Genomic DNA, 20,727 nt, shown 5'->3' on the forward strand with positions numbered 1-20,727 from the left:
CTCAGACAAAAACAACAGGTATCACCTTCATGTGGACTCACCACCCAGAAGGGGAGTGTAAAGGGTCTGGAGCGCTATGTTGTGTGCAGTGGACAGGAGCAAATGCCCGTGTGGACTGATGCTCTGTTATGGTACATATTTCAGACAGGTTCAGCAAATTTGGAGCAAACGTGTCATTCAGTGTCACGGCCATCTGCAATGATGACTGACCATTACCTAATTTTGAAGGTCAGTGGGCCAAAAATATCTACAACACTGTACTCCCAATAAGCTTTCAAAGAAATAACACAGGTTTACCAATTTGGAAGCAAGAATTCATCACTTGAAGATTGAGGTCAACTTTGCCTACACCTAGTTTTGAAGGTCACAGAGCTCAAACTATAAATTTCAAGGCATTTTAATTTGGAGCAAGGATGCATGCCTTGAAAACCAAGTTTGTACTCCAGCACTGCAGCCTTCAGGCCCTTTTCACTCAGATGTCCACATCTTTTACACACCTTTTCCAAACCATTAAAAAACATGACTTGGACACAAATAGTTCCTTGTTGACTTTTTTTTTCTCCGAATGTAGTCTTCCCAATAAAAACTTGGAAACTAGTCGTGACAGTGATGATTAGTGCAGTTTGAAGTTGCTTTGTTATATTATCATTATGACATGGCTGCATCAAAATTTTGCCCACTGACAAATAGGTAGGGGACTACATGTATTTCTGCGATGGGACCTTCAGGCCAATATCCCATTTTTGCTTGCAAGATGAAATGTGTGAATTTTTTTTTTTTTTTACTTGTCCACTGTGTTTGAAGTAAACCTGGTTTCGACTTTCTGTACAAGTATATATCGTTTAAAGGGAATAAGGAAAAATGCTGCCAAAACACATGGAGCATATCTTTGACCTGGCAAAGTGGCACACAAAGTGGACACTAGGTGTTTTCACACCTAGTGTCCATGTTGTTTAGATAGCAGACATTTATGCTGATGTGGACATGTTAATCTTCATCAAATTTTGCCACAAACTGGGCAATAGCCAGGTGGAAACCATTCGGATTATTCAGACGGCTTTCGGTGACGATCCTCTGGGCATCACACAGATTAAGGAGCGGTACAACCAGTTTAAAGACGGCCGCACAACGGTGGAGAGCGAGCCACGCGCCTATCGGCATCAACACGCTGAAATGACCAGATCATTTCCAAAGTGAACACCGATGATGTGGGACCATCGTGTGATTATCCGAGAAATTGCGGAAGAGATGGACATCAGCACTTTTTCGGCACATTCCACTGTGAAAGAAGATTTTGTCATGAAAAGAGTGGCGGCGACATTCATCAGCACGAAGCTGATGGCGCAGCAACAGCGCTGCCGTGATGAAGCCTCACAGGACATGTTGTAACATGCCCAGCTCGTCAACCATTTGGAAGATTCAGACGGCTTTCGGTGGCTTTTCAGTCATGTGACTATCCGAGAAATTGTGGACAAGCTGGACATGGCAGTGCTGATGTACACCTCTTCCACAATTTCTCAGTTAACTCACGACGGCCCCACATCACCACAGTGTTCACTTTGGAAATGATCCGGTCATTTCAGCGTGTTGATGCCGATCGGAGCGCGGCGCGCCCTCCACCATTGTGAGGACGTCTTTAAACCGGTTGTACCGCTCCTTAATCTGTGTGATGCCCAGAGGATCGTCACAGAAAGCCATCTGAATAATCCGAATGGTTTCCACCTGGCTATTGCCCAGTTTGTGGCAAAATTTGATGCAGTCGCGCTGTTCCAGTTGTTCCGCCATTTCCTTGCAAAGAATAAACGACGAGAGACTCCACCCATCCTCACACAAAGGCTGCTTACAAGCAAATGACGCAACCGACAGGCGTGAAAAAAATCACACATGCACACAAAGGTTCATGGTTTGCTCATGCAAGCACACGTGATTCAAATCCATCAGGTTTTTGAAAAAAAATAAGTCGGATACTTTTCTAACAGACCTCGTGTGTATGTATGTATGTATGTATGTATGTATAGATAGATAGATATACGAGGTCTGTTAGAAAACTATCCGACCTTTTTATTTTTTGCAAAAACTATATGGATTTGAATCACGTGCGATTGCGTCAGCCAAGCTTGAACCTTCGTGCGCATGCGTGAGTTTTTTCCCGCCTGTCGGTTGCGTCATTCGCCTGTGAGCACGCCTTGTGGGAGGAGTGGTCCAGCCTCCTTAGCGGATTTTCATTGTCAGGAAATTGGCTGATCGACTGCCGCTTTACTGCATCAAAATTTTTTCAGAAACGGTGAGAGACAGTCAGTTGGAAACCATTTGGAAAATTCAGATGGCTTTCGGTGAAGATCTTATGGGGATCACACAGATTAAGGAGTGTTACAACCAGTTTAAAGACGGCGCACAATAGCGGAGGGCGCGCCGCGCTCCGAGCGCGATCAACAGGCTGAAACGACCAGATCATTTCCAAAGTGAAGGCTGTGTTGATCCGGGACGTCGTCTGACTACTACAGAAATGGCAAAAGATGTGGACATAGCACTTTTTTGGCACATTCCACTGTTACAGGAGTTTTTGTCATGGAAAGTGGAGCCGAGGAATTTGCCACGGAGCAGCTAATGGCGCGTGACAAACGCATCTCCGTGTTGGTCTCACAGGACATGTTCTAACATGCCCAGCTCTTGCACCATTTGGAAGATTCAGATGGCTTTCGGTGGTTTTTCAGTCGTGTGACTATCTGAGAAATTGTGTTCGAGCTGGACATGCCACAACATGTCCTGTGAGGCTTCATCACGGCGTTGCTTTTTTGTTGTGCTCCTCCGTCCCGACGAGCGAATTCCTCCGCACGTCTTTTCATGACAAAAAACTCCTGTAACAGTGGAATGTGCCGTTCATTTCCAAAGTGAACGCTTTGTTGATCCGGGACGTCGTCTGACTACCAGAGAAATGGCTGAAGAGTTTGACATCAGCAATTTTTCGGCATGAAAAGACGTGTGGAGGAATTCGCTCGTCGGGACGGAGGCGCACAACAAAAAAGCAACGCCGTCATGAAGCCTCACAGGACATGTGGCATGTCCAGCTCATCCACAATTTCTCAGCTAGTCGCACAACTGAAAAGCCACCGAAAGCCATCTGAATCTTCCGAATGGTGCAAGAGCTGGGCATGTTAGAACATGTCCTGTGAGACCAACATGGAGGTGCGTTTGTCCCGCGCCATCAGCGGCTTCGTGGGGAATTCCTCCACTCCTCTTTCCATGACAAAAACTCCTGTAACAGTGGAATGTGCCGAAAAAGTGCTATGTCCACATCTTCTGCCATTTCTGTAGTAGTCAGACGACGTCCCGGATCAACACAGCCTTCACTTTGGAAATGCTCTGGTCGTTTCAGCCTGTCGATCGCTGCTCGGAGCGCGGCGTGCCCTCCGCCATTGTGCGCCGTCTTTAAACCGGTTGTAACACTCTTTAATCTGTGTGATCCTCATAAGATCTTCACCGAAAGCCATCTGAATTTTCCGAATGGTTTCCACCTGGCTGTCTCTCACAGTTTCTGAAAAAATTTTGATGCAGTAAAGCAGCAGTCGATCAGCCAATTTCCTGACAATAAAAATCCGACGAGGAAGCTGGACCACTCCTCCCACAAGGCGTGCTCACAGGTGAATGACGCAACCGACAGGCGTGAAAAAACTCACGCATGCGCACAAAGGTTTAAGCTTGGCTGATGCTATCGCACGTGATTCAAATCCATATAGTTTTTGCAAAAAATAAAAAGGTCGGATAGTTTTCTAACAGACCTCGTGTATATATATAGCTAGATAAATAGATTATGTGATGTGTGCCTATGATGAGGAATTTGAGTTTATTGATTATTTTTGAGATACCTGTGTTTTGCTGTTCTGCTCACATGTTTTGTGGTTTTGTTGCAATAAGTATAAGTTGCTGATGTAAAAGGGGTAGGTGTATATAAGATTTGCTTCTACCTACACTCTTTCGTTTGCATGGGTTGATTGAGAAATCAGTTTTATTTATTTTGTTTTTATTTTGTTGCTAAGTTCTTTTTTCCTTGAACCGAATAAACTTGACACTTGGGTAATTTAAAACTTTTTTTTAATTATTTTTATTGACCTCCAAGTTGGCCAGCAGTACAATCATAGACCACAAGAGTGTCACAACCTCCACTTTGTAAATCAGTGTTGAAGGTGAAAACTTCAACATATTGAAACTATTTGTAATTATCCATACACAAGGTATTTAGCAGTTTCAGTTACTTTAAATTCAGTTTACCAAAATATGTTGTACATTACTATAAAGGGGCCTGTCCTGTCTGTCAGCATCTCACAAGATGAATGTAAAGTGTAATGTAATGTAAAGTGTCCACCAAGAGAACCTAAACATGTAGCAAAAGCTTGCTCAAGCTAAAAAAAAATTGTCGCTGTTGTACTTAAAAATTAACAGCAGTGCTGGACAGGTAACAGAAATAAAAGAAATGATTATAACCTTATATTAATTAGCTCGCTGAGGAGGCAGTCAGTCCGGCAAAATGTTGCCAGTTGTTTGATCCATCCCCACCCCTCAAGAGTAACCATCAATCTGCTGTAGCCTGGTGATATGTCAATATCCCCTCAGCATCCTCCAGCTGCTTGAGGCCTCAAAACACTGAGGCACCTGCATACAGGATCACAGCCAAAAACAATGCACCATATGGCTCAAATGTCACAGCTAACATGCCTTGAAAGTGCAAGTGGTGATGCACCTTATCTGACTCTCCCAAAATAACTGCTTGTTTGTCACAAAATAATTCCATCTTTGCTCAAGGCCCCCCAAAGTACCATTCATTCATTATTTATTTCATTCATTTAAAAGAGAAAGAAAAACAAAACAAAACAGAAAAGCAGAAATAAAGCATCTCAATTACCAGAATGAAAAGGAGCAGAGAGAAGAACAAGTCTTATATTTTCTGTCCCTTTTTACAATACAATCTTTCAATATCCAGCGTCATTATTCAACATTATTTAACAGATTGTATTTCTTTAACTTGTCACATACCACTGACTTATTTCATAATTATGACCATTATTTAATAGATTACATCTCTGACAGGTTACATTTTTAAACTTAAAACATTTTAAACATTATTAACAAATTACCTTTTTGACTTCCTTACAGCCCACTGACTTATTTCATAGTTTCATACTTACTTAATGCATCTAGTTTAATACGTTTTTTAAATAATTTAAGGGACCTTAATTCTTTAATTTCTTTGTTGAGATTGTTCCATAATTTTACACCATTTACTGCAAATACTCCGTTCCTTTACTTTGGTTCTGTATCTTGGTTTTCTAAAGACTTCTATTCCTTTCAGATTATTACTACTTACTCTTTTCTCAAACATATTTTGAATGTTTGTTGGTAAAGCATTTTTATTAGCTTGGTACATTGTTTGTAATATTTTCAAATCGACCAAATCACGAAATTTAAGTACCCTGTACTTAATGAACAATGGATTAGATGGTTCTCTAAAACCACTGTTGCTAATCACCCTTAAAGCCCTGTTCTGCAGAATAAACAAAGGTTGTATATGTTGATCCCCAGATTTCTACACAGTAAGTTAAATATGGGAAAATCAATGAATTGTACAATGTTAATAAACCGTAACTATTTAATGAATATTTTACTTCATGCAAAACAGCAATGGCTTTTGCTATTTTTCCTTTTATGTAATTTATGTGTGACATCCATGTAAGATCTTCATCAATCATGACTCCTAAAAATTTCGTTTCTTTTACCCTTTGTATATCCATTCCATCTATTTGTAATGACATGTTATTTTTTTTTTGCTCTGTCATTAAACAATATGAAATTTGTCTTATTAATATTTAGTGACAGTCTGTTTATATCAAACCAATGTTTAACCTTTTCCAGTTCTGTATTTATCACTTGTGCTACTTCCTGTATATCTGATCCAGAGTAAAACAGCGTTGTATTATCGGCAAATAAAATGCTACCAAGCACATTAGATACATTCACAAAATCATTGATATACAAAATAAACAGTTTGGGTCCAAGTACCGATCCTTGTGGTACTCCATAAGTAATATTACACAATTCTGATTTGATATTATTTATCTGAACAAACTGTTTTCTGTTTTCTAAGTAGCTTTTTACCCACTGATGTGCAATACCTCTTATTCCATATTGTTGTAACTTGTGAAGCAATCTTGAGTGGTCAATAACATCAAAAGCCTTTTTCAAGTCAATAAAAATACTTACAAAATAATCCTTATTTTCTATTGTTGTTGATATTTTCTCTATTAATTCCATAATTGCCATTGCTGTCGAATGTTTTGTTCTGAATCCATACTGAGCATTATTTAAAATATGATGTTTCTCAATTAATTTATCCAACCTTGTCACAAAAACTTGTTCCATAATTTTAGAAAACTGTGGAAGCAATGATACTGGCCTGTAATTAGAGAAATTATGTTTGTCTCCATTTTTATATAATGGGACTACCTTTGCAATTTTCATTTCATCTGGAAAAATCCCTGTTGAGACACAGATTGCAAATATAAGTGAATGGTTCAATAACAGTTTCTATTATACTTTTTACAGTCATCATGTCCAAATCTTCATGGTCAGTTGATCTTTTGCTTACACAGTTTTTTTTACAATATTTCTTATTTCGTCTTTTTCCACATTGTCCAGGAAAATACTATTGACCGTATTTACAAGTGTATGTAATGTATCTTCTACTATTGGTTTATATCCCACCTGACTTACTTTGCTGTTTACACTGTTACTCTACTGGTGGTTGGCTCTCACTGCGGTATTGTATCACTTCCTGTTCCGGAGCACAGCGGTGTTTTTCTGTATCTGTTAGCTGTTTAATCTGCGCAGTTAGATTGATCTAGTTATCTAGATTACGATTTGTTTCCCAGTGTAATCTTTACGTGCCTTAACTAAAGCACTCCTTCTGCTGAATCACCTCTAAATTATTTACACATTATTCACTTTGCGTGTTTTTAGGAATCCGCTAGCTTAGCGTAGCTACTAGCTCTTAGCCGATTTAGCATGGCGGCTTCTCCTGTCTCTCCTGCACTTTTCTGCTCTGGGTGTGAAATGTTTAGTTATTCCTCGGCCTCCTTTAGCAGTAATGGTACTTGTAATAAGTGTAGCTTATTCGTAGCTTTGGAGGCCAGGCTGGGCGAATTGGAGACTCGGCTCCGCACCGTGGAAAATTCTACAGCTAGCCAGGCCCCTGTAGTCGGTGCGGACCAAGGTAGCTTAGCCGACGTTAGTTCCCCCCTGGCAGATCCCGAGCAGCCGGGAAAGCAGGCTGACTGGGTGACTGTGAGGAGGAAGCGTAGCCCTAAACAGAAGCCCCGTGTACACCGCCAACCCGTTCACATTTCTAACCGTTTTTCCCCACTCGACGACACACCCGCCGAGGATCAAACTCTGGTTATTGGTGACTCTGTTTTGAGAAATGTGAAGTTAGCGACACCAGCAACCATAGTCAATTGTCTTCCGGGGGCCAGAGCAGGCGACATTGAAGGAAATTTGAAACTGCTGGTTAAGGCTAAGCGTAAATTTGGTAAGATTGTAATTCACGTCGGCAGTAATGACACCCGGTTACGCCAATCGGAGGTCACTAAAATTAACATTAAATCGGTGTGTAACTTTGCAAAAACAATGTCGGACTCTGTAGTTTTCTCTGGGCCCCTCCCCAATCAGACCGGGAGTGACACGTTTAGCCGCATGTTCTCCTTGAATTGCTGGCTGTCTGAGTGGTGTCCAAAAAATGAGGTGGGCTTCATAGATAATTGGCAAAGCTTCTGGGGAAAACCTGGTCTTGTTAGGAGAGACGGCATCCATCCCACTTTGGATGGAGCAGCTCTCATTTCTAGAAATCTGGCTAATTTTCTTAAATCCTCCAAACCGTGACTATCCAGGGTTGGGACCAGGAAGCAGAGTTGTAGTCTTACACACCTCTCTGCAGCTTCACTCCCCCTGCCATCCCCTCATTACCCCATCCCCGTAGAGACGGTGCCTGCTCCCAGACTACCAATAACCAGCAAAAATCTATTTAAGCATAAAAATTCAAAAAGAAAAATAATATAGCACCTTCAACTGCACCACAGACTAAAACAGTTAAATGTGGTCTATTAAACATTAGGTCTCTCTCTTCTAAGTCCCTGTTGGTAAATGATATAATAATTGATCAACATATTGATTTATTCTGCCTTACAGAAACCTGGTTACAGGAGGATGAATATGTTAGTTTAAATGAGTCAACACCCCCGAGTCACACTAACTGTCAGAATGCTCGTAGCACGGGCCGGGGCGGTGGATTAGCAGCAATCTTCCATTCCAGCTTATTAATTAATCAAAAACCCAGACAGAGCTTTAATTCATTTGAAAGCTTGTCTCTTAGTCTTGTCCATCCAAATTGGAAGTCCCAAAAACCAGTTTTATTTGTTATTATCTATCGTCCACCTGGTCGTTACTGTGAGTTTCTCTGTGAATTTTCAGACCTTTTGTCTGACTTAGTGCTTAGCTCAGATAAGATAATTATAGTGGGCGATTTTAACATCCACACAGATGCTGAGAATGACAGCCTCAACACTGCATTTAATCTATTATTAGACTCTATTGGCTTTGCTCAAAAAGTAAATGAGTCCACCCACCACTTTAATCATATCTTAGATCTTGTTCTGACTTATGGTATGGAAATAGAAGACTTAACAGTATTCCCTGAAAACTCCCTTCTGTCTGATCATTTTTTAATAACATTTACATTTACTCTGATGGACTACCCAGCAGTAGGGAATAAGTTTCATTACACTAGAAGTCTTTCAGAAAGCGCTGTAACTAGGTTTAAGGATATGATTCCTTCTTTATGTTCTCTAATGCCATATAACAACACAGTGCAGAATAGCTACCTAAACTCTGTAAGGGAGATAGAGTATCTCGTCAATAGTTTTACATCCTCATTGAAGACAGCTTTGGATGCTGTAGCTCCTCTGAAAAAGAGAGCTTTAAATCAGAAGTGTCTGACTCCATGGTATAACTCTCAAACTCGTAGCTTAAAGCAGATAACCCGTAAGTTGGAGAGGAAATGGCGTCTCACTAATTTAGAAGATCTTCACTTAGCCTGGAAAAAGAGTCTGTTGCTCTATAAAAAAGCCCTCCGTAAAGCTAGGACATCTTTCTACTCATCACTAATTGAAGAAAATAAGAACAACCCCAGGTTTCTTTTCAGCACTGTAGCCAGGCTGACAAAGAGTCAGAGCTCTATTGAGCTGAGTATTCCATTAACTTTAACTAGTAATGAGTTCATGACTTTCTTTGCTAACAAAATTTTAACTATTAGAGAAAAAATTACTCATAACCATCCCAAAGACGTATCGTTATCTTTGGCTGCTTTCAGTGATGCCGGTATTTGGTTAGACTCTTTCTCTCCGATTGTTCTGTCTGAGTTATTTTCATTAGTTACTTCATCCAAACCATCAACATGTTTATTAGACCCCATTCCTACCAGGCTGCTCAAGGAAGCCCTACCATTATTTAATGCTTCGATCTTAAATATGATCAATCTATCTTTGTTAGTTGGCTATGTACCACAGGCTTTTAAGGTGGCAGTAATTAAACCATTACTTAAAAAGCCATCACTTGACCCAGCTATCTTAGCTAATTATAGGCCAATCTCCAACCTTCCTTTTCTCTCAAAAATTCTTGAAAGGGTAGTTGTAAAACAGCTAACTGATCATCTGCAGAGGAATGGTCTATTTGAAGAGTTTCAGTCAGGTTTTAGAATTCATCATAGTACAGAAACAGCATTAGTGAAGGTTACAAATGATCTTCTTATGGCCTCGGACAGTGGACTCATCTCTGTGCTTGTTCTGTTAGACCTCAGTGCTGCTTTTGATACTGTTGACCATAAAATTTTATTACAGAGATTAGAGCATGCCATAGGTATTAAAGGCACTGCGCTGCGGTGGTTTGAATCATATTTGTCTAATAGATTACAATTTGTTCATGTAAATGGGGAATCTTCTTCACAGACTAAAGTTAATTATGGAGTTCCACAAGGTTCTGTGCTAGGACCAATTTTATTCACTTTATATATGCTTCCCTTAGGCAGTATTATTAGACGGTATTGCTTAAATTTTCATTGTTACGCAGATGATACCCAGCTTTATCTATCCATGAAGCCAGACGACACACACCAATTAGCTAAACTGCAGGATTGTCTTACAGACATAAAGACATGGATGACCTCTAATTTCCTGCTTTTAAACTCAGATAAAACTGAAGTTATTGTACTTGGCCCCACAAATCTTAGAAACATGGTGTCTAACCAGATCCTTACTCTGGATGGCATTACCCTGACCTCTAGTAATACTGTGAGAAATCTTGGAGTCATTTTTGATCAGGATATGTCATTCAAAGCGCATATTAAACAAATATGTAGGACTGCTTTTTTGCATTTACGCAATATCTCTAAAATCAGAAAGGTCTTGTCTCAGAGTGATGCTGAAAAACTAATTCATGCATTTATTTCCTCTAGGCTGGACTATTGTAATTCATTATTATCAGGTTGTCCTAAAAGTTCCCTAAAAAGCCTTCAGTTAATTCAAAATGCTGCAGCTAGAGTGCTGACGGGGACTAGAAGGAGAGAGCATATCTCACCCATATTGGCCTCTCTTCATTGGCTTCCTGTTAATTCTAGAATAGAATTTAAAATTCTTCTTCTTACTTATAAGGTTTTGAATAATCAGGTCCCATCTTATCTTAGGGACCTCGTAGTACCATATCACCCCAATAGAGCGCTTCGCTCTCAGACTGCAGGCTTACTTGTAGTTCCTAGGGTTTGTAAGAGTAGAATGGGAGGCAGAGCCTTCAGCTTTCAGGCTCCTCTCCTGTGGAACCTGCTCCCAATTCAGATCAGGGAGACAGACACCCTCTCTACTTTTAAGATTAGGCTTAAAACTTTCCTTTTTGCTAAAGCTTATAGTTAGGGCTGGATCAGGTGACCCTGAACCATCCCTTAGTTATGCTGCTATAGACGTAGACTGCTGGGGGGTTCCCATGATGCACTGTTTCTTTCTCTTTTTGCTCTGTATGCACCACTCTGCATTTAATCATTAGTGATCGATCTCTGCTCCCCTCCACAGCATGTCTTTTTCCTGGTTCTCTCCCTCAGCCCCAACCAGTCCCAGCAGAAGACTGCCCCTCCCTGAGCCTGGTTCTGCTGGAGGTTTCTTCCTGTTAAAAGGGAGTTTTTCCTTCCCACTGTAGCCAAGTGCTTGCTCACAGGGGGTCGTTTTGACCGTTGGGGTTTTACATCATTATTGTATGGCCTTGCCTTACAATATAAAGCGCCTTGGGGCAACTGTTTGTTGTGATTTGGCGCTATATAAAAAAAAATTGATTGATTGATTGATTGATCCTAAGACATCTAGTTGTAACCTGAGGTCACTGGTTCATGTCAAAATCTCACAACCATGCAGTAAGATATTTTACCCATTTGTAGTAGTGGCAGCACGGTGGCATAGTCGTTAGCATTGTTGCCTCACAGCAAGAAGGTCATGGGTTTGATTCCCACCTGTGGCCTTTCTGTGTGGAGTTTGCATGCTCTCCCTGTGTTTCTATGGGGTCCCTCCAGATCCTCTGGCTTCCTCCCACATCCAAAGACATGCAGGTTAGGTGGATTGGAAACTTTAAATTGTCCGTCTGGGATAGGCTCCATCCCCCCGTGACCCTTAATTGGAGTAAGCGGTTGAAGATGAGTGATGAGTGAGTGTGTGTAGTAGTAGTAGTAGTAGTAATAATACTAATAACACTGGTCAAAAAAAAAAAAAAAAAAAAAAAATCTTGCATGGACTTTGAAAACTGATTTAGGATAATTTTCCTCTATCATGTCACATTGATGCCATTAATCATGCACAAAGGCAGCTTCAAAAGCGTAATTTTTAACCCAGGTTTGCGAAATGTGAACAAAGGGCCATAATATTGTTTATGGCGCTGAAGAGGTGTGTGAGTCTGCATCTTTAGCTTCAGTACTTGATATGAGAAATATATTTTCATATCTCAAAAACATGATGTGATTGGCAAAAAACTAACACCAGATTTGGATTCAATGCTCCCAAATTACCTAAAATCCTTTGAAAAACTCCATGCAAGAAAAAACATGTTGACCAGTGTAATGATGTCTCACCTGAACTAACCTTGGACCCACGTGTGTGCAGAGTCGCGTGAGGGCCCACAAATGGGGATATGACTCTCATCCAGATGAGACCAGTATCTCACATACAGTAGTGTTCAGAATAATAGTAGTGCTCTGTGACTAAAAAGATTAATCCAGGTTTTGAGTATATTTCTTATTGTTACATGGGAAACAAGGTACCAGTAGATTCACTAGAGTCTCACAAATCCAACAAGACCAAGCATTCATGATATGCACACTCTTAAGGCTATGAAATTGGGCTATTAATAAAAAAAGTAGAAAAGGGGGTGTTCACAATAATAGTAGCATCTGCTGTTGATGCTACAAACTCAAAGCTATTATGTTCAAACTGCTTTTTTAGCAATCCTGTGAATCACTAAACTAGTATTTAGTTGTATAACCACAGTTTTTCATGATTTCTTCACATCTGCGAGGCATTAATTTTGTTGGTTTGGAATGAAGATTTTGCTCGTTTACTAGTGTGCTTGGGGTCATTGTGTTGTTGAAACACCCATTTCAAGGGCATGTGACCTGGTCGGCACATGTCGAGCACTGCGCTGCGAGGGCCCGATGCCGGTTGTTTTTCTTGCGGCGGTTGAGGGGATTTGGCGTTGACGGTAGTCTTCTCCTGAAATTCTATCACTCTGTCATCGAGAGCATCTTGGCGCTCTCGATTACAGTGTGGTACGGAGGAGCTACCGTTGAAAACCGTAGTCTTTTGGATGCCGTGGTTGGGAGTGGAGCTTCCTCTGCTGAATGATTTATATTTGCAATGCATGGAGAGGCGAGCTAGAAAGATCCAGGCTGATAAGTCTCATCCTGCCAACGAACTTTTCAAGCTACTCCCATCAGGTAGAAGATACCGGTCATTAGCAACCACTTCAACCAGATCTTATTCTGGATTTTTCCCGTCAGCCGTCCGCCTGCTAACAAGCAAATTGTAGTAGAGTATTTATATATGATTTTTATTTACTGTAAAATTGTTTCGTGTTAATGTGGTGAATGTATTTATTATGTAATTTTTTTTTAAGAGCGCGCATAGGACTAAAATGATTTCCACATTGTATGTATTTGTATATATGATGAGGTGAATAAATGATGAACTTGAACTTGATGTCCTCTTCAGCATAAGGCAACATGACGTCTTCAAGTATTTTGACATATCCAAACTGATCCATGATACCTGGTATGCGATATATAGGCCCAACACCATAGTAGGAGAAACATGCCCATATCATGATGCTTGCACCACCATGCTTCACTGTCTTCACTGTGAACTGTGGCTTGAATTCAGAGTTTGGGGTTCGTCTCACAAAACTGTCTGCGGCCCTTGGACCCAAAAAGAACAGTTTTGCTCTCATCAGTCCACAAAATATTCCTCCATTTTTCTTTAGGCCAGTTGGTGTGTTCTTTGGCAAATTGTAACCTCTTCTGCACATGTCTTTTATTTAACAGAGGGAATTTGCGGGGGATTCTTGCAAATAAATTAGCTTCACACAGGCGTCTTCTAACTGTCACAGCACTTAAAGGTAACTCCAGACTGTCTTTGATCATCCTAGAGCTGATCAATGGGTGAGCCTTTGCCATTCTGGTTATTCTTCTATCCATTTTGATGGTTGTTTTCCGTTTCTTCCACATGTCTCTGTTTTTTTTTGTCCATTTTAAAGAATTGGAGATCATTGTAGATGAACAGCCTATAATTTTGTGCACCTGCGTATAAGTTTTCCCCTCTCCAATCAACTTTTTAATCAAACTGCGCTGTTCTTCTGAACAATGTCTTGAACGTCCCATTTTCCTCAGGCTTTCAAAGAGAAAAGCATGTTCAACAGGTGCTGGCTTCATCCTTAAATAGGGGACACCTGATTCACACCTGTTTGTTCCACAAAATTGACGAACTCACTGACTGAATGCCACACTACTATTATTGTGAACACCCCTTTTCTACTGTTTTTTTTTTACTAATAGCCCAATTTCATAGCCTTAAGAGTGTGCATATCATGAGTGCTTGGTCTTGTTGGATTTGTGAGAATCTACTGAATCTACTGGTACCTTGTTTCCCATGTAACAATAAGAAATATACTCAAAACCTGGATTAATCTTTTTAGTCACATAGCACTACTATTATTCTGAACACTATAAGTACACCACAACATAATTCAACATTATAAGCATTTGTTTGCATTGTTTTACTATTTTGTAATTTTTAATAGACAAGACCCCATTTAATCAGCAGGCTGTTTGCAGCTCATTAGTCTGTAGTTCAGGAGTCGAGACTCTTAAAATTTATATTGTATGTCATGCTTGTTGTAACACACACATTTTACAGGCCTGGAATTATTCTGCAAACCCAGCCATGCAAAAATGACTTGTCCATTGTATTTTCTCCTTTTTAACATTCATGATCATGAATACAGAAATTGTATTTTTTGTCATTGTTGGACTTCTAGCATGAAAAGGATAGTTTTATGTTTGTGCTCTTCCTCTTTTTTTTTTTTTTTTTTTTAGAACCTGTTGTCCGAAAAAGTTGACCAGATGATGGAGTGGTCATCTCGCCGTTCAGTTGTGCGGATGAATGGGGACAAGTTCCGTCGTTTTGTCAAGGCGCCGCCCAGGAACTACTCTGTCATTGTCATGTTCACTGCCCTCCAGCCTCAAAGACAGTGTTCTGTCTGCAGGTATGCAGCATGCAGACATTCATTCAGCTCCAGAGTACTTACTGTAAGAACCAACAGTCATCGATCCTTTTTTCTTCTCTGTGATCTCAGCTGATTGTCATTTTCTCTGATGAATTTAGTTGAGCATTGGTCACTTGCATTGAAAATATCCAAGTGCTTCCAAGATGTGTACACACACAGTACAAATGCCTCAGGACTCATTCGCGTTGCTCAGACAAAAAAAAAAAAAAAAAACTTGCTCCTTTTAGGGAATGTAGGAAAAAAACTGTTACATAACAAGAACCTGTGGGGTCACGTTGACATTTAGATCAAAGAGACTCGAGCCAGCCTTTCCACCATAGGGGAATGAATAAATTACACAGAACAAGGCCAAAAAGACACACTTACTCACTGGAAAACTCAAAGTAATGAATGCATTGAGATTAAAAGAGAGAGAGGAAAACCTCTGCAATGACCCATTACTTCAGCCTCATCAATGGTTCTGGATGGAAAATTGGAGTTCGTGTGAAGAATGAGTGGTTCTGACTGTGGTGCTGAAAAGTTCCCTGTTGTATTTTGTTGTTGCAGACAGTTTCTGTTGTATAAAATCTGTTTTTCAACATGACCTGGCTGCCTTCTGACATCAGGTTTTTATTAAACAGCATTTTGAAAACCCAATGTTCCCAATGAGAACACATGCCGATGATATGTGGTAGATATTGACACTCTACGTATGCCTTTGTGTGTTATTCCTCGAGAAGTTCACAAAAATGTTTGAGTATTGGAAATATTATTCTACAGCTGGCCTCTGTATTCAGTACATTCCAAATGTTAGTGGTTTCTTCTTTGGCCTGTAAAAGGAATAGACCAATAATGGTCTAGGCTGATTATTGGTCTATTCCTACTCTAACTCCACCTTTTCACCATGTTTCAAGAAAATTGGTCTAGTAATTTTGCATAATCCCCCTAACAAACAGACTAGTGACACCAAATGATACTCAATCAGGGGAGGAGGAGTAACAGGAAGACAGATGTCAGGAATGAGAGGAACAGTAGTAGCCAGTAAACCAGTATTGATCAGTATGTCTGGCATTTATATTGTGTATTTATATTTATAGTTGCAAACTGTTTTTCTTTTTTTTTTACTTTCAGTTTTGATACTCTTTGTGCTTCTTACCCTGTGTGCTGCTATACAATGCTGGTGGAACCTCAGTTTCCCTGAGGGAGTCTTCCCAAAGTTCTGTCTAATCTAATCAAAGACATTACCTCACTGGTGTAGGTAATTGATGTGACTGTAATACAAATGCAGTGTATATTTTACATGCACATACAGTTTTGACATGGAAATGTTTAGATATGAAGTAAAAGGTAAAATGCATGTGCAACAAACCCCTTCATTCCCCTTGCAGATTGCATATTAGAGAATTTGATTGGCGGAGTATTATGTATCTTTGGATTTAGAAAGTTTTTTGTCATTCAACCTCTGTCTCTCTCTTCAAAAAAGTAACTTGCACTTAGCGAATCATTCATTTTTGAACATTTTTGGCTAAATTGACATGCTGTTAAAGCATTCCGGTGTGTACTTGACTGTTTTGTGTTGAACCTTTACTTTATAAGATGGTTACAGGGACAATTATTGGCATACTTACTCTCTGGTGAAAAAGTGAAAGCTGCTTTTAGAAATATTGTAGTTTAAAAGTTGTATGAAGAAAAATGTTAAACCTCAAGGTTATGGTGTTGTTTTGAGATGCTGTACTTTCTGATAGCTAAAAGGTTATGGGAATGATGTTAATGCTGTTTGCTCTGAGGAAATCAGGCTTCACTTCTCCGCCGTTTAATCTCTTAAACCTAAGTGGGTCAGAGGTGGGCCAGGCACCTTTTAAGCTGCATTTACATTGTTTTAATTGATGTTTCTCAACATGATGGCAATCCTTTATCACTGGAAAATTTTCCTTCTTTGGAACAAAATGAATATAAGCGTGATCTTTTCGGAAGCCGCACTCTTAATATCAATGCAACAAAAGCAAAAAATCCAGTTTAAAATGTAGCTTGATCACTTTTGGCTGATACCATGTCTGGAAATGGTTTCAACTTTAAAGGACATATTTCACTGCAATCAACATTATCGTTTAAAAAAATTATATACCAGATTATGAATTATTACTTCCAACTCTTTAATTTGTGCGGGTGCAGATGTAGCTGATAAAAATAAAGTTAGACATACAAAGTCTGATGCACACAGATTTGTGTATTTTAGCCAAAAAAAGTGGCATAACCTCAGGTGTTGACTATTCGCTGTCTGAAATCACTCCACCTGTGTCCAACATTCGGTCCACCCTGCCTTCACCGCGAATGCGTCATTTCAGAGCATCGGCAGCATTTCACAAATTGTTGCCTTGTTTCTGCTTAAAACTATACTTCAGTCTTCATCTATCTCAGTGACAGATATCTGAAGCTCTTGTACAACAATTGTTTCCACATAAATTCAGTATTATTTCACAATAAAAGACTGGGGACCTTCGTCATTTCAGAGCGTCAGTAGCCACTCACCGATTATTGCCTCATTTGTACTTAAAACAGCCTTGTTTCTGCTTAAAACTGACTGTAGAATGATTTAAGAGGTTTTAATTTGTCATCTGATGGTTAATAATCACATTATTCCCTTTGATTGCTTTGGGTGTAAAGAGTCAGACTCAGAGAGCCAGTCTGACATGGCAGAGCTGTTGTCATGCATGCACAATAGATTGATTTTTAACATGCTTGCAGTATGTTTCTGTGTAAGTGCAATATCTTGGAATGTGGCCAAGTGGTTAATGCGCTTGGTTTCAGTTCGGAAGGTTCTGGGTTCAAATCCCACCCCTGCCACATTTCTCCATGTAATGTGGAGTTGCGTCAGGAAGGGCATCTGGCGTAAAACCTGTGCCAAATCAACATGCAGATCCACCTTGGATTTGCTGTGGCGACCCCGAGTGCAAACAAGGGAGCAGCCGAAGGGACTTACTTACAAATATGTACAACACAATAATAACTATTAATAATAATAATTAATAATAACAAGCTTTTGTTTGTCTGTGGAGACTTTAATATTTTTTTTTAAACCCTTATGGTCAATTACAAATAACTGAATTTATAAACTCTGTTTTGTATGGGTCTATATCCTGTGATCACACATCCAACCAGGATAACTATGAACACATCAAGACTCATTGACAACATATTAACAAATGCCATTGTAGGGAATATAACAGGTGGAATACTTATTTCCGATGCCAGTTTTTGTAGCTTTTCAATCATCAGTGGACAGTGTGCACCAAACAAAAACTGTACATTTTATTAGGAAAATAACAAATGTTAATATTGAGAACCTCAGAAGGGATTTATTGCACCAGAACTGGTGTGAAATTTATTGTGATGATGTTGATGAAACATATGAATCACTTATTTCTCTTGTATCTAATCTGTATGATAAACATTGTCTGTGGGTGCCTAAAACTGGAGATACAGAAAGGACTGATAAACCTTGGGTAACAAAGGGACTCCTGAATGCATGTAAAAAGAAAAATTTATTGTATAAGCAGTTTTTAAAATTTAGAACTAATGAAGCCGATATGAAATATAAGACATATAAAAATAAATTAACAAACATTATGCAATTGTGTAAGAAGCAGTATCACTGCAATTTGTTGGAGAAAAATAAAACTAACATTAGGGGAACCTGGAAGCTCTTGTGCGAAATCATTAAAAAGAAAAAAGTTGTTAAAGATTATCCATCTTACTTTTATATAGACTCTGATAAAATTGTAAAAGGAAATAAAATTATTGCTGATTATTTTAATGATTATTTTGTTAATGTTGGAAAAAATTTATCAAACTCAATTGTAACTATGGCAAAGTGTTCTATGGACAACTGTAAATTAATTAATAAAATTCAGGATTCGATGTTTATTAGAGAAACAGATGAAAAAGAAATTTTTAATATAGTTCACAAAATTAAGGGAAAAAAATCCACTGGTATTGATAGCTTTGATATGGTTTTGACTGTATTATCAAACCTTTAACATATATTTGTAATCTGTCACTCATGACTGTGAAATTTCCTTCCAGAATAAAAATTGCTAAGGTTATACCACTGTTTAAATCTGGTGATAAACACGTTTTTCTTTTTTTTTTCCAATTATAGGCCTGTCCCTTTGTTACCATAGTTTTCTAAAACTCTGGAAAAAATATTTGTAAAGAGGTTGAACGATTTTATAGAAAAACATCATATACTTAACAAACATCAGTATGTTTCAGAAAAAATCGAAAGCAAAACAGAAAGCATTTGATACTATTGATCATACCGTATTATTGGAAAAATTACAGATGTATGGTATTAGAGGACTGGCCTTTAACTGGATAGCTAGCTATTTACGTAATAGATATCAGTGTGTTCATCTTGGTGGGATAAAATCTGAATTTTTGAGGATTACATGTGGAGTGCCCCAGCTCTTGGACTTGGTGGAGAGGGAACTGCAAAAATTTAAATATTGGTTTGACTCTAATAAATTATCACCTCATTCGGTAAAACTAAGTGCATTATATTTGGAAATAAGCCTAGAAATTTAAGCAGTAAATTATCGTTGAATGGCACTGAAGTTGTATCTCAAACTAAATTTCTTGGAGTTTTTGTTGATGATAAGCTCAGTTGGAAAACTCATATAAAACAGAGTCCAATTTATCAAAAGTTATTGCTATCTTGTACAAAGTAGGGATGTCCCGATCCAATCACGTGATCGGAAATCGGGCCCGATCACGTGGTTTCAGACTTGATCGAAATTGGACGTTGCATCCCGATCAGGAATCCGATATAGATTTTATCCTCATTATTTTGATCAGTGCTATTTCAAGCTCATTATTGCAGATTAATGGGCCTTTCACGCGTCAGAGGCATGAGACGCGTTGCTTTTTAGAGGCATCAAGACGGGAGCGCGCATTGCCGCTTGTCGGCAGGCTGACGCGGTCAAAGTTCAACCCAATCTTTTTTTTTTAATTGAACAAAAGAAAAAACATAAGTTCAACCAGACATTCTCACACATGCGTGCAGCTGAAACCGATTCCAGAGGAGAAAAGGGAACAAGAGTTGTGCAGTGAATTTGGGAACAAGAGATGGAATTGTAACCCGTACAGAGGTGGGGGGGAGTTACGCGCGCAAAGTTTCTTTCGCAGAACTGCTGTTTGTGTGTTTACGCGCTCAGCGTGATGCCTCGATGGAATGACAAGAGAATGATGGACACTTTCCCACCGAAACTCTTGCTCAGTCATCCTTCTGTGGGCAGCAGGACCCGGTGCTGACCAAGTCCTCAGGATGACGATCTGTCATCTGTTTAACAAAAAGAAAAAAACAAATTGTCCTGTGTCTGCAAAAACGGAGCGAGAAATGGTGTGCACGAGCAACGTGTGCACTCATCACATTTAGGAGCGCGTCTTAAAGAGCTTTCGTCTTCATTCACGTTCACTGTGCTGCTCTGAACTTGTTGAACACTGATAAAGCATCAGAGGGGTACAATGAGGACTGTCAGGATGCAAATGTAAGTTGTTTTTTTTTTCTTTTTACTTTTCAAGTTGACTTTTGAACTTTCGACGCTCTGAGCTGTGAGGTAGCTTCGCGCTGTCTAATAGGATCGACGCATCGGGCCAAAACACGGAAGACTAGTGGCAGAAACCACTGATCTGTACAAATGGTAAATGGACTGCATTTATATAGCGCTTTTCCATCTGCATCAGACGCTCAAAGCGCTTTACAATTATGCCTCACATTCACCCCGATGTCAGGGTGCTGCCATACAAGGTGCTCACTACACACTGGGAGCAATAAGGGAC

The 20,727-nt window shown here is 39.5% G+C and overlaps 1 protein-coding gene across 1 annotated transcript in view; it reads left to right on the plus strand.

Moving 5' to 3' along the window:
- Window positions 1-20,727, plus strand: part of tusc3 (tumor suppressor candidate 3) — a 344,078-nt gene that overhangs the window by 116,571 nt on the left and 206,780 nt on the right. Inside the window, exon 2 of the mRNA XM_034188079.1 lies at window positions 14,720-14,889. Coding sequence (XP_034043970.1) covers window positions 14,720-14,889 — 170 coding nt within the window. The remainder of the gene's footprint in view (window positions 1-14,719; window positions 14,890-20,727) is intronic.

Source organism: Thalassophryne amazonica, chromosome 15 (genome assembly GCF_902500255.1).
Source record: "Thalassophryne amazonica chromosome 15, fThaAma1.1, whole genome shotgun sequence".
Taxonomy (NCBI): domain Eukaryota; kingdom Metazoa; phylum Chordata; class Actinopteri; order Batrachoidiformes; family Batrachoididae; genus Thalassophryne; species Thalassophryne amazonica.